Source organism: Mesoplodon densirostris, chromosome 1, assembly GCF_025265405.1.
Source record: "Mesoplodon densirostris isolate mMesDen1 chromosome 1, mMesDen1 primary haplotype, whole genome shotgun sequence".
Lineage (NCBI taxonomy): Eukaryota > Metazoa > Chordata > Mammalia > Artiodactyla > Ziphiidae > Mesoplodon > Mesoplodon densirostris.
In genome coordinates, this window is record NC_082661.1 from 206,815,366 (window position 1) to 206,828,850 (window position 13,485).

Here is a 13,485-nt window from a genome sequence, read left to right on the forward strand (position 1 = left end):
TACATCATCTCAAGCAATTGACTCTACAGCATTAGCCAGAAGTTGGCCTTTTAATTACCCTAAGCCAGAATAGGATCCAAGGTCATAATATATCATCACAACCATGTTTGTCCCAGTTTGTTTCTCTATAAAAAATAAGTTCTTGTTCACCACATACACATGGTGGCAATCCATTGACGATTGTCTTTGTTTTTGATGCCACAATATTTCTTGCCATAAGTCAAAATAAATCTTACCACTATAAACTCTAGAATTAGAGATTATAAAATATCTTTCCTGCCATAAGCTCATACGGATCTGCTGACACTTTGTAAACACTCATTGACAAAGATTTTGAAGAGGCATATTCAAATTAAATCATTAAACTTAAATATGCCATAGTGGAATAGAAATAAATAAAATAAGAGAGGGATTAATATCTTCCTTCTGAACAATAGCTGCTTTATTATTTTTAGACAAAAGTAGTAAAATTACAATGCATTTTCCCATTGAAATATAATTTTATGAATCATGATAATGTCAGTATAAATATGTTTGAACATCTCATATAAATTTAAGAATGTTTACTAGAGTTATCTGTTATAAATATAATTCATTTTCATGAAGAAAAGCAGTAATTTATAAGAAATTGCAATCAACATGCTTCACTAACATAAATTGGAGTTCTCACAACTCTGCATGAAGTTCCTTCAGTGAGCAAATAAAAAAAGTTATTATGTTTTTATTCCCTTTTCTAGCATTTGATAGTATATTCAGTTAGGAAGAAAATATAGGTCTCCAACCTTTGCCAAAACTCTGCTAATTGAAGAGAAATAAAATAACAAATCCTTGAAGGAACAACAAAACTGGATGGTACTTTAGAACTTCTTTTCTCTTTGGTTAATCATCTCTAACAGCCTTCTTAAATTTCTCTTTCTAAAACACTGAGTACTCAGAAATATAACTAGCTTACATGGATACTCTTACATCCACATAAGAGAAATCTCTATAATATTGCTTATTTTAACTGAAGCTATTAGTTTTGCTTCTTGCACAAAAGGACAAAGATAAGAAAAACGAGAATCAACAATTAACCTTAAAGTGATTGGTTGTCAGAAATCTTCCATCTATTTTGCGTTTAATTATGCAATAAGATTTTGATTTTAAACCCTATGATTTTTGGTGGTTGTGAAGCAATTATCCCACTATAATTTTCCTTACTTTTGTTAAATGTAAATTTGTAGCAGTAATATCTCTCACAAGCTGGGTGTTATTTAAAAGGTCAGGAATAAAGTTAACTGTAATTAGAAGGGCAATGAAAAGTCTCCTGTGAAATTAATGGTATATACTTTAGGGAGTTTACCTTTGAATGGTGCTTGCTAGCTTCTTTTGCTATAGAACTTAAAAATTGCTTAAAATTGTATGGATGTATTATTTGTTTAAATTATGGTTCAATCTGCATATATGGACCAAAGTGAATGGAGAAAGGTAAACTACAAAGGGAACCAAGTTATTATTGAAATTATACCATTAAAAATCAATTTAAGCATCATCCTGTATGGGTATAAATATGTTGGTTTATGTAGGTTTGTGCTGAGACGTAAATGAGTTAATACACTTTTCAAAAATGTCAACTTAGAATGGTTGGTAAATATTTAGTTTTCATCAAATGTTATCTTGTGTTATATGTTATAAATGTAAGTGTACAGTCTAAAATCAAACGCAAAAACCTGGCTTTATTTGATATATTCAAGCCTTTGCTTACTCTAAAACATAACAGAGACAGTCACGTCTCTGAAGGCACCATGGTATCTCAAGCCCATGTACCCTTTCTCAAGGATACCTATCCACCACTCCTTCATCTATTGATAGCTATCATCTCAACTGCAAGACTAGTGTATTCTTAAAAGTCTTCTATGACCCTGAAAACTTAAATTTGACTTCTCTTTTCTATTATTTATATATTTGTGTACAAAATATACAAAGGTATATATTTATGACACTGTTTCATATGCATTATTAAATTTAATGCAGTTATTCTTTCTTTTGATTCCTTCTGTGGAATTTTGAAGACTGAAATGGTATCTTTTATAGGTATATCCTCATCATTTAGGTAAGTACCTTGAAAAGTGTAGCAGTTAAATCAATATTTGTGGATGCAGAAAGATCAAACAATGACCAAATATGTGTTTCTCCTCATCTTTTGTTTTACCCACCTTATTGCATATGATAGGAGATTAAATTGAAACTGTAGTAAAAAATCGATATGCTTAATGAGAAATGTTATTAAAGTAATTGAATACAGAAATTGGTGAGCCGTGCTAGGTTTAAATGATTGACTGCCAATAAACATCAGTTGACTGATAATCCTTGATGTGGCTAAGTAAGTAAATAAAATCCCTAGCAAGCTTTAAATATAAAAAGCCCACAAACTCAATAGTGAAAAATTACAAATATAAGACATGTCCATATGTCTTTTGTTATTTGAGCATTTAAAAATTATTATCTTCTTTGTCTGTATAGTACAAATATCATAACACACAGTTGAACAGGTAAAGGTCCTTGTGCTCAGAGTTTCTAGTCCAGGGAAGAAAGGCAAGAGTAGTCATAGTTTTATTGTGATACAATAAGTATTGTAGTTACTGGACAAAAAAACTTAAAAACAACTCAAGTTTAGGCATGACAAGTGTTCATCTGTTATAAAGGAGAATTGGATTTAGGTAGATGCAAGGGACAAGGAAGGGTTTTCCAGATGAGAGAAGAATGTTTTTGACAGAGGTAGTAATAGCACAACACAGAGAACAGCCAGTGTTTTGGAAAGCTTGTAGTAAAGAGTGAACATGTGTGAAATGTAGGAAGAGTTAATAGATAATAGGCTTTTTAGAAAACATTAAATAATTTTAATCTTTTTTTCTCCTGAAACTCACAAGAAGACATTAAAGGGTTGTAAAGAGGAAAGTGAAATGTCCAGATGTAAATTTTATGAAGCTATTATGAGTAAAAGGGCAGTCTCAGTAGACAAAGATAAAGTTTGAAGGTGATAATTGATAAGAGCTTAAACTAAGGCAGCCATAGTGGAAATGAGATGACAGAATAGATTTAAGATAAATAAAAAGTTAAATTCACAAGGTTTTGTGACATATTAGATTTGAGGGCAAAATTGAGAGAGAAATCCAACAGGAACTCAGTTGTTGACTATATTTACATGGAATAGAAAACACACAAATGTTGTAGGTTTTAGGGTAGAAATATTGCCTTGAATTTTGCACATTCAAATGAAGAAAATATTACTCAGAAGAGAAATTGAAAGTAGAACTATAATCTGGAATGTATCAGTTTAAACATAGTAATTGAAGCCCTAGATTCAGAGACATAATAATGAAGAAAACATTGAAAAAACAAGCTTCATCACGTTAAGAATCTATATAGTTATATGGCCATTGATCTTACTGAAAGGAAAAATGTCACAGTGAAGTTCTGTTTCCATATTACTATTCCTCACAAATTTATTTAAATAATGTGATCGTCTATAATTTTGAAAACTGAACCTAAAATTAAAATATATATATATATCAAGTACTCAACAAACTGATATGTGAATATTTGTCTACTCATTCAGACATGGACATTTTATCTTTATACATTGCTATTTGCAAGAGTAAGTTCCAAAGGAATCTGGCCAAATATATTCAAAAATATTTTTTAAATGACTGATTTTAAGATTCTTTGAGAAGTGAATTGTAAAATGCAGTGCTCTATTATATCAGCAGAAAAAAAGTAATTTAGGAACAATATTCTTTATAAAACAGCATACTGTTAGGCAATATTTATGATCACAGGCAATTTCACCAAGTTAACAATTAGTATTGAACCTGCATAACATATATTTAAGTGAAAGATGAATGCATATTGCATGTTGTATGTGTGTGGAAGAAATTCAATGTCCTCAGCCATGTTAAAACTCCCTGCTTGATTTGGCTTGGAAGGTTTTGAATCATAAATATTCTCTGATTTCACTTGGATTTTAAGATCCACAATAGCCTCAGGCTTATGTGAAAAAAGAAATAGTGATAAAAAATTACATGATTAATGATGTATTATATTACAAACATTAAATGTCTATATTTTTAGTGAAGGGGAAAAATAAATAGATTGTTTATAGTCTAGAGAAGAAAAAAGTCAGTTTCTTTCTTTTCAAATAACTAGTTTTGATGGTATTGTCTAATATGTCCCATATTAGAACACACACTTTAGAGTTTTAAAAAGTTATAAAGAAAACTTACTAATTAAATTATTTTAATTGGTCTTATATAATTTGTGCTCTGTTATCAATGAATAGCCTAAAGGGTTAAATTGTCCCTTTCATATATATATAAGAACTTTAAAAGTCACACAGTTAAAGGCAAAATTTGTATTTTCACACTGCTTTAGACATTAAAATTAAGTAACAGAGTCTTTTCCATCTCTGGGGAATAAATAAGATTTAGGGATTTTACTTGTAAATTTGAAGTACAGTACATATTCTGAAACATTTTTTACCAGAATAAGGTATAATATTCCTTATTAAGCATTTAATGGCTTTTAAGAATCCAGACATATAGAGAACATTTTATTTATTATGCTTTGATATGTTATCTTCCAGTGCTAGTTTTATCAACAATGTACTAGAAAACCTAGCATTAAAAGAAACCTACTCTAGACCAGAGTAGGTTTTTTTTTTTTTCTCACAACTTATATATCTATTCTTTTTTTTCAGAGTAGGTTTTTTTTAATGCTAGATTTTAGAGTGAAGTAAGTCAGAAAGAGAAAAACAAATACCGTATGCCAACACATATATATGGAATCTAAAAAAAAAAAAATTGCTACTGATGAACCTAGTTGCAGGGCAGGAACAAAGAGGTAGACATAGAGAATGGACTTGAGGACTTGAGGTGGGAGGAGGAAGCTGGGGTGAAGTGAGAGTAGAGTCGACATATATACACTATCGAATGTAAAATAGTTGGCTGGTGGGAAGCAGCATCATAGCACAGGGAGATGGGCTTAGTGCTTTGGGATGACCTAGAGGGGTGGGATACGGAGGGTGGGAGGAAGGCTCAAGAGGGAGGGGATATGGGGACGTGTGTATGCATATGGCTGATTTGCTTTGTTGTACAACAGAAACTAACACAGTATTGTGAAGCAATTATACTCCAATAAAGATCTACCAAAAAAAAAAGAAAAAAAAAACTAATATGACAAGCTGCCACACCAACAATTGTATCCTGATTTGAATTAAAATGTTCATTTAAAATTTTTTATTTTCCATGATTTTTCTTTGCATGCTTTGCTTTAAATGGAGATCAACTGTACATGGTGAGAATCACTTCAAATAAATTTCAGGGATAGAACAATCTTAAGGGTGATCATAAGGAAAAATCATCAGACTGAATGCAAAAAAAGTTAGTAGAATATTTAAGGAAAGGTTTACAAAGCAAAACAACCAAAGAAATAAATTGAAAGCTGATACAACTACAGAAGGAACTTAAATAGTATACAGAGTTGTTCAAATTTGAATTCAGAGGGATAATCATATGTAATCAATGCAGAAAGACAGAGTGTAAGTAAAACATCTTATATCCTCTTACATGGACTTGTAAAGAGAACTGGAGATTGTTCTCCTGGTCCTCTTTTGTAACAGAAGGCTAAGCAGTATGCCCAGCTAAACAACTGTATTTACCAGCCTCCCTGGTATAGTTATTGCAATTATGGCACATCAGTGACCTATAAACAGTGTGGGACTTCCAGGAATAAGTGCCGTTCATCTTTCACCTGCTTCGTAATACTATGAGCCTGAATTATAGGTTGATAGAATATAGACTAGTGACTGGAGCTCCTATGGCCCTCTTGAGTCCTGAAATGCTCTTGGAGACAAAAGCCATGCTCTTGGAATGTCAGAAAAAATAGGAGGTTGAGTTCCAAATGCCTCAAGGAGCAATCATGTCAGCTGTGGACAGTATATTTTATTAAAGAATAAACTGCTATCCATTTAATCCACTGTTTTTTCCAGTCTTCTACTAGGTGCTGGACACAATTACTAATACAGGTTAGATAGATGTAGAAAACAAAAATCCCAGAACAAATACTAAAAATGAGAGAACGAAAGGAATCTACAAAGCCCGGGATTTCATTTCACATGAACTTTCAGCATTTCAAACATTTCATATCAGTGATATAAGCCACAGTAACATTTTTAGGAGAGTAGCCTAACGCCATATTCAAACCAATTTGAGTTTCATGGAAATAGAGTGCCAGACTTAACAAATAAAATATGACACCCAATTAAAGCTGAATTTCAGAGAGAAAAGAATGATTTTTATATAAGTATATCCCATGTAAAGTTTGGTACATACAGTAAAAATTGATTTATCATATATCTGAAATTCAAATTAACCTGGAAGTTCTGCATTTTATCTAACAAGCCTACCTATAAAGTTGTTGAAATTCATTGTAATATTTATTACATTAGGTTATTTTCAGAGAAATAATATTTTCATGGGGCTTTGTTATTCAACATGATCAACAATACCATATTGAATCAAGCTACTCAGTGATATGAAAATAGTGTGTACTTTATTGAGCACTTGTTATATGTCCTTGAATTTTGTAATAATCCCTTCTTTGTAGATGAAGAGACAGAAGCTTGAGCTTCAATCAGTATGTTGTGAACATACAACTAATAAGTAGCAAAACTAGAATTGGAATCTAGGTTGGTATGACATAATTTTTTGTGTGTGTGTGTGGTACATGGGCCTCTCACTGTTGTGGTCTCTCCCGGACCAGGGCACGAACCCATGCCCCCTGCATCAGCAGGCGGACTCTCAATGACTGCACCACCAGGGAAGCCCTGGAATATCTTTAAATCAGGGACTAATACAAGATTGCTAATGTGGAGATATAACAGCATGATCTTAAAGCTTCATTGAATAGAAAAAATCTTCCAATTTCAGAGGCTATAATTGGATACAATTTTGTTCTGGCAGTTTCTGCAAGTTCTCAAACTCCCTTATTGCTATATGTGACTTACATTGAATTCACATTCTTTCAGGCACATTGGGTGTGTCTGTGCTCCATGAAACATATATTAGGAGGAAGAGAAGAAAGAGGAAGAGGGAGGAGGAGGAAGAGAAGGAGAGAGAAGAAAAAACAAAGAACCTGGTTCAACTGAACATTTACAATGTACTTCATCTAGTGTTATCAGCTGTAAAATACCTTATCTCATCAGCTCTCACACAAAAATGAGTTCATTTTATTGGTATACTCAATTCACAGATAAGGAAGCTGTGGCACAGGGAGGTTAAATAAGTTGCTCGAAGGCACATCACTCCCAAGAGACTTTATATTAATTGGAATCCAGATAGTCTGAATCCCCAGCCCATGCTGCAAACCTCTGTATAATCCTTCTTCCAGTATTTCTGTGGTGTCCTTTTTAATCATTTGGTGCAAAACAGAAGACAGGCAAAATGAAAGTCTTCAAACATCAACTGATCATGAATCAATCCCACACAAAATAGCAGAGTATAACACATCTATTTGTAATATATAGGAGCCAGAATTATTTGGGATACATTTTACAAAAGGCAGCAGCTACAGAGCTTCTCACTTACATGCAATGGTTTAGCTCATGATGTAGAGTAAATCAGGCCATGTAAACATCCCAGGTGCACCACTTAATAGCTTACCAACCTGCAGTGAACAACTCTCTTAGCATAAATCCCCGCATGTGTAAATGGGGACTCATTTCTTGCTTCATGGAGTTGTTTTTAGGGTTAATGAGATAATGAGGTAGTGAGGTAATAAGAACTAATATGAATATATCTTATTAAATAAACAAAATTATCTTTGCAATGCATGGGGAGGGGATTCAAAATGTTCTCACAGAACTTCTTCACCTGAGAATAGGAGTAAGTGGATATAAAAGGTGAGGGGTAATTATGCTTTTTAAAAAATATCTCTATATTTAATCTTTTGCAATCAAAAGGTATTCATATATTGAGGAGGTAAATAAATACTAAATTTTATCTTATATATATTAAGTAATCAGAAAGAATATTGCAAATTGTTACTGATTCCCTTTGACTTAAAAAACACTATAAATTTAACTTTACACAATTTAATAGACATTAAACCCACTTTTGTGAAAATAGACAGTATACTAACAGGGTATAAAAACTGACTCATATCTGAATTTTTGAAAGTCTTTTTTGCTTATAAACAAAGTAAAATGTATTTTACTATAGTAAGATTATCTTGATCTTTCAACATGTCATAAATCCACATAGAACAATTGAAAATACAATTTAAGGAGATATAATAACAGATATTTCTTAACATTAAATTCAAAAATATGACAACATTCATAGTGGCAAACAATAGAACATATTTTTCTAGTTTTAAGCAGGAAAGGGGTTTAATAAAGATACTAGGAAGGTCATAGAATAAACAGGATGTCAGCATGTCAGCTTAGGGAATGAGAAGCCAGAAAAGGTGCACAAGCCACATACTGAGACTGGCCAACTGGAGACCCTGCTGAAGCTGAACACTGACCAACTGCAGAGCTTTTGTCACTGATGTCCTTGAAAGTGGGATCCTGCTGCCACAACACTCACCAGGAAGGATGGGTGGAGAGAGTGGATTCTGAAAAGCACCTGCATTCCCCTGTTCTTGCTTATAACAGGAAATCTTGCTCAGCATCCTCTTTATTAGAGCCTTATTCACATATCGGCTTCCTAACTGGGAGAAGGTGGATTAAGTAAGATTTTGGTTTCCACCTTGGGGTTAGCAAAAATCAAAGCATTGCCAGAATATTCAAAGAGGTGTTCAAAAGGTGTTGGGTGACCAAAAATCATGTCAGATGTCCACCAGAGACAGTGCTGATATATGTATACAATATATAGTTTATTTATATGCTGAAGTCTTTATTTTAGCAGACTTTAAGCAGAAATAAATATAAAGAAAACACCAGTGAGATTTTATAACTGTTTTATTTCACATTTTAGTTATATTGGTAAAGGCAATTAGATGTATTCAGATAATTTGACAGGTGATGGCATAGCACTTAATGAAAACACCAGAAGCATATTGGGAAGTTGAATAAATATTCCTGTTTTCAAAGACATCTTTGGATATTCTGTGCAGCTTTATTTGAAAGGCTGGTAGTTTTGTGTACACTATAGATTATGAATGCTTGTTTAACTTAATTAAGTATGCCTTGAAATGAAACTGAAACTTTCTCAATATTGGAAGTGTGATTTTTTTAAGTTCTCAATATTTATCTGTTCTATGAAATGTATCCAAAATAACTTCATCCAGTAAAAGTTAATTTATTGATGCCAGAATTCATCTAACATTTATATATATTTTAGAGCTCTAACTTACTTATAATCATTTTTTCTGGAAATTTCAAGATTCTAGAACAGTCAAGAATAAGAAAGTAAGCAAAATAATTTACATGATCCATGCACAAGAATATGTCCACTTTTGCAAGTTGTCCACAGACTATATCTCTGTGAATATCATCATAAGACTTACATAGTACGTACTCCCCCTCATTCTTGAAACAATTCAAATGAGCTTAATTTGAGGTATTCAAACAAAAGTATCATAGAATACATAGGCTTCTTTAAAATAACAGTGGTAAGCTTGATAGTAAGGATGAAAATAGAAAACAAAAGATAAAATGCAGAAAGTGGTTTAAGATGGTGGCATAGAACTTACCTCTCCCCACAAGCATACCAATTCTATAGTTACAGGTTGATCAATTCCCTGTGAAGAACAGCTGAAATCTAGCTGAAAAGCTTCTCCACAATAAAGGACCACCTCGAGATAGTAGAAGAGGCAGAGACAGTCTCCCACAAATGTCACACACCCAGTGCAGCAAGCCGGGAGCAGGAGGAAACTCATAATTACAGACTTCACCCTGAGGACGGAAGGGTTTGAGCCCCATCTCAGACACTCCCAACCTGGGAATGTGCACTGGAGAGATGAGCCCCCAAAAGTCCGGCTTTGAAAACCAGTGGGGCTTATGTTCAGGCGACCCAAAAGGCTCTGGGGAATGGAGAGTCTGTTTTCAAAGGGCTCATGTACAGACTCACTTACACCAGGACCCAGTGCGAAAACACCAATTTGAAAAATGCCTAGAAGACATGTGAAGGAGATTTACTAGCTAATCTCACAGTGCCTCCTGAGGTACAGGAGTTTGTTGGGGCTTCCTCTGGGGATGGAGGCACTAGTGGGTGCCATTTTTGCTCTCTCACTCCAACTTGGTATAGCCAGCACTGGTGGGCACCAGGTTCTGTACTCCCTCTATCTTGCTAGTGCTGGCTGGCTTGACCCAACTAGATACTCTCCCAAAGCCTCACTGAAGGCAATGATCTCACGCCACCCCTGAGCCTAATGTGGCCCTGCTGCAGGCAGTGGGCTTACCCCAGCCCGGCCCCCCTCTAAATCCCCACTGAAGTTTGTGGCTTTGTCCCACCCACAAACTCTCCTGTGATCCTGCTGAAGCTGGCTGCTGACTCCAACCCCAGGATCCTCTGTGGCCCCACTGAAGCCAGCGGACACACACAGTCCACACAGGGGACACCCCTTGAGCATCAGGCTTGTGTGGCCAAGGGGGCCTATATTTCTGGCCGCCACAGGACTGAAACGATTGGAGGAACTGTTTTTGGCAGGCTACAACCCCCAGGTCACAACACAGACACCCTCAGACTTTCTGTGACAAAGGTCCCTTTACTTGTCCTGGAGCTTGAGGGACAGGCTTGAGGGGGCAGGCTTCAGGTTTACCACACATGTAGAGGCTGCAAAGGAGCTCTCAGAGAATGTAGGCTGGGGATGCCATCTTTGTGCTCTCCTTTGGCCTTGCTACAGCTCACTGGTACTTTCCAGAAAGGACCTTATACACTCATCTGGAGCCCTGGTTTTCTCAACTCTCTCCAAGGGAAAATCTTCAAATCACCTAATCTGGAGGCCAGCAGGGGTTATGAGGTAGTCCCACAGGACTGTATATATTTGCATATTTTAAAAGCTGCTACCTGAGTGTCTAGTATTCAATTAGCCTAAAACTAGCAGCTGACAAAGATCCCTGCATGTGAAACACTGACAAGGCTTGGCATGACCTCAACAACTGAACCTATCAAAAATAAATTGGGCTGATAAGACAGCCACAAAGGTTCTAGAGACAACCTAAAGAAACAAGAAAAATCTGAAATAAACAGTCCATTCTTAAAAGTTAAAGAACTGGAAAAAAAGGACAAACAAACTCCAAAGTTATTAGAAGGAAGGAAACAATAAAGATCAGAGCAGAAATAAACAATGTAGATACTAAAAATAAAAAAAATAGAAAAGATCAATGAAACTAAGGGTTGTTTTTTGGAAAAGATAAATGAAATCAACAAACCTTTAGCTAGACTCACTTAGGGAAAAAAAGAGAAAGAGTTCAAATGAATAAAAGTATAAATGAAAGGGGAGTTGTTACAACTGATACCAGAGATATACAAAGGATCATAAAATACTACTATAAATAATGATACAACTAACAAATTGGACAACGTAGAAGACATGGATAAATTCCTAGAGACATACAAGATGAAAACAAACATAAAATCTCTCAACGGAGTGAGAATAGAGCAAATATATCTCAACACAATAAAGGCCATATGTGACCTACAGCTAACATCATACTCAACAGTGAAATGCTGAAATCTTTTCCTCTAAAGTCAGAAATAAGACAAGCATGCCCACTCTAGCCTCCTTTTCTCAACAAACTATTGGAAATACCAGCCACAGCAACTAGGTAAGAAAAAGAAACAAAAGGAGTCCAAATTGGAAAGGAAGAAGTAAAATTGCCACTATTTGTAGATCATCTGATACTATATATAGAAAACCCTATAGACTCCACTGAAAACCTGTTAGAACTAATAAATGAATGTTCTATGGCACAATGTTCTTGATATCTTGGAGAATTAAACATTATTCTCCATATACTCTGAGGAAATTTCCCAGATGTAAGCAAATTTAGAAAAATTTTAATAGAAGTAAAAAAATCTAAAATGGAGAAGTTTTCTTTTTGGAAGCATTCAAGGACATTAAACAAGAATATTAGTAAAATGTAACAAATAAGAGTGACTCTCTTGGGCTTGTGTTTTAGGGGTTCTTTATGAAGCAGCAAAGAATTAGTGGATAGGTGATGGCTTTCTTGAGTGACGGTAAAGAATATCTAAAATCTATATGCAAAGACATTATAGAACCCAAGATCACTAAGGTAAAGGATTCTCCCACCTCATTTCCACAGACAACCCATAACATACGATATTTACTTCTTTTCATTATCTAAGATGATGTTCACTTCTTCATGCTCATTTTCAACAGAAAGCATGGAAGGAAGAAATTAATTCCCTGGAGTTTGTTCAGCCTTTGTTTCACCTGTTGGGCTGTACACTCTTTGCGTTTAGATTCTGATTCTCTAGGAATAAACCTGAGTGATGAACATGTCCTTTCATTCCAGAAAAATAAATCATTTATTTGTTTTATTAAGATTCATTATTTGTAATACATTATGAAGTATTTGAAGCAAAAACTTCCTTTACCCACTTTAACACTTCATAAGCTATAGGCTGTTGCTCAACTATAAGAGCAAATACGTAGAGATTCATTGTTGGTAATTATAGAAATTCTTAGAGCCAGACCTTTATGGTTTAAGTTTCTGTGATCTCACCAACACAATGGTATATAACCTGCTTACCACGCTTAAACAAGTGATTTGGATAATTTCAAATGATCTATAAGTGCCTCCCAGACAGGAGAATGGATATGAAAATGTTCCAATACTTCTCTTCAATTCTACATCTTATTTCATTAAGCTCCTCAGACTTCACAAAGTCTAGAGTATATCATGTGAAATACACAAATCATACACAGTCTCTATTTATGTACTCACATTGATGTCTTCCAAATCTAAGTTGTTTAGAATAATATTGTTGCGTTTCCAGATGATCGGAGGTCTGAGTTCTCCCTGAATGGCACAGCTCAGAACTGTACTCTGTCCCACAGTTGCTGCTGTGATGCTTAGTTTCTGATCTTCAGGCAGACTCAGCTGGATAACCTCTGTAAAGACAGTATCAGGAGTGTGGATGAGCATGTAGTTTTGTAAAGTTAATTAGTATAAAGTTTCTGAATACAAGTAATTAAGGCTTTTAATTTGTATAAGATGGAAAAAGCTTGTGATGAAATGAAAAAAGGATAAATTGTTTCCAATTAAAGGTCAGAATGACATTTCAATTTAATTGATTGACAGGCATCCGCATGAGGCAAAACACTATTAAACGTGAAATGAATATCAGAAGTAGAGTTATAATAAGCCTGGCAGATTGCACCCAGAAGAGAGAGAAATTATTTAACTGCCAAATCAACATGTAGTGTGTCATTGGCATTGAAATAAAAATGATGCTGTTTATTCACTGATAGATTTAT

General features: G+C 34.5%; 1 protein-coding gene across 3 annotated transcripts in view; it reads right to left on the reverse strand.

Annotated features, from left to right (window-relative positions):
* Window positions 1-13,485, reverse strand: part of FSTL5 (follistatin like 5) — a 547,068-nt gene that overhangs the window by 191,715 nt on the left and 341,868 nt on the right. For all 3 annotated transcript variants that reach the window (XM_060093813.1, XM_060093804.1, XM_060093793.1), the window contains exon 6: window positions 12,953-13,119. In XM_060093813.1, coding sequence (XP_059949796.1) covers window positions 12,953-13,119 — 167 coding nt within the window. The remainder of the gene's footprint in view (window positions 1-12,952; window positions 13,120-13,485) is intronic.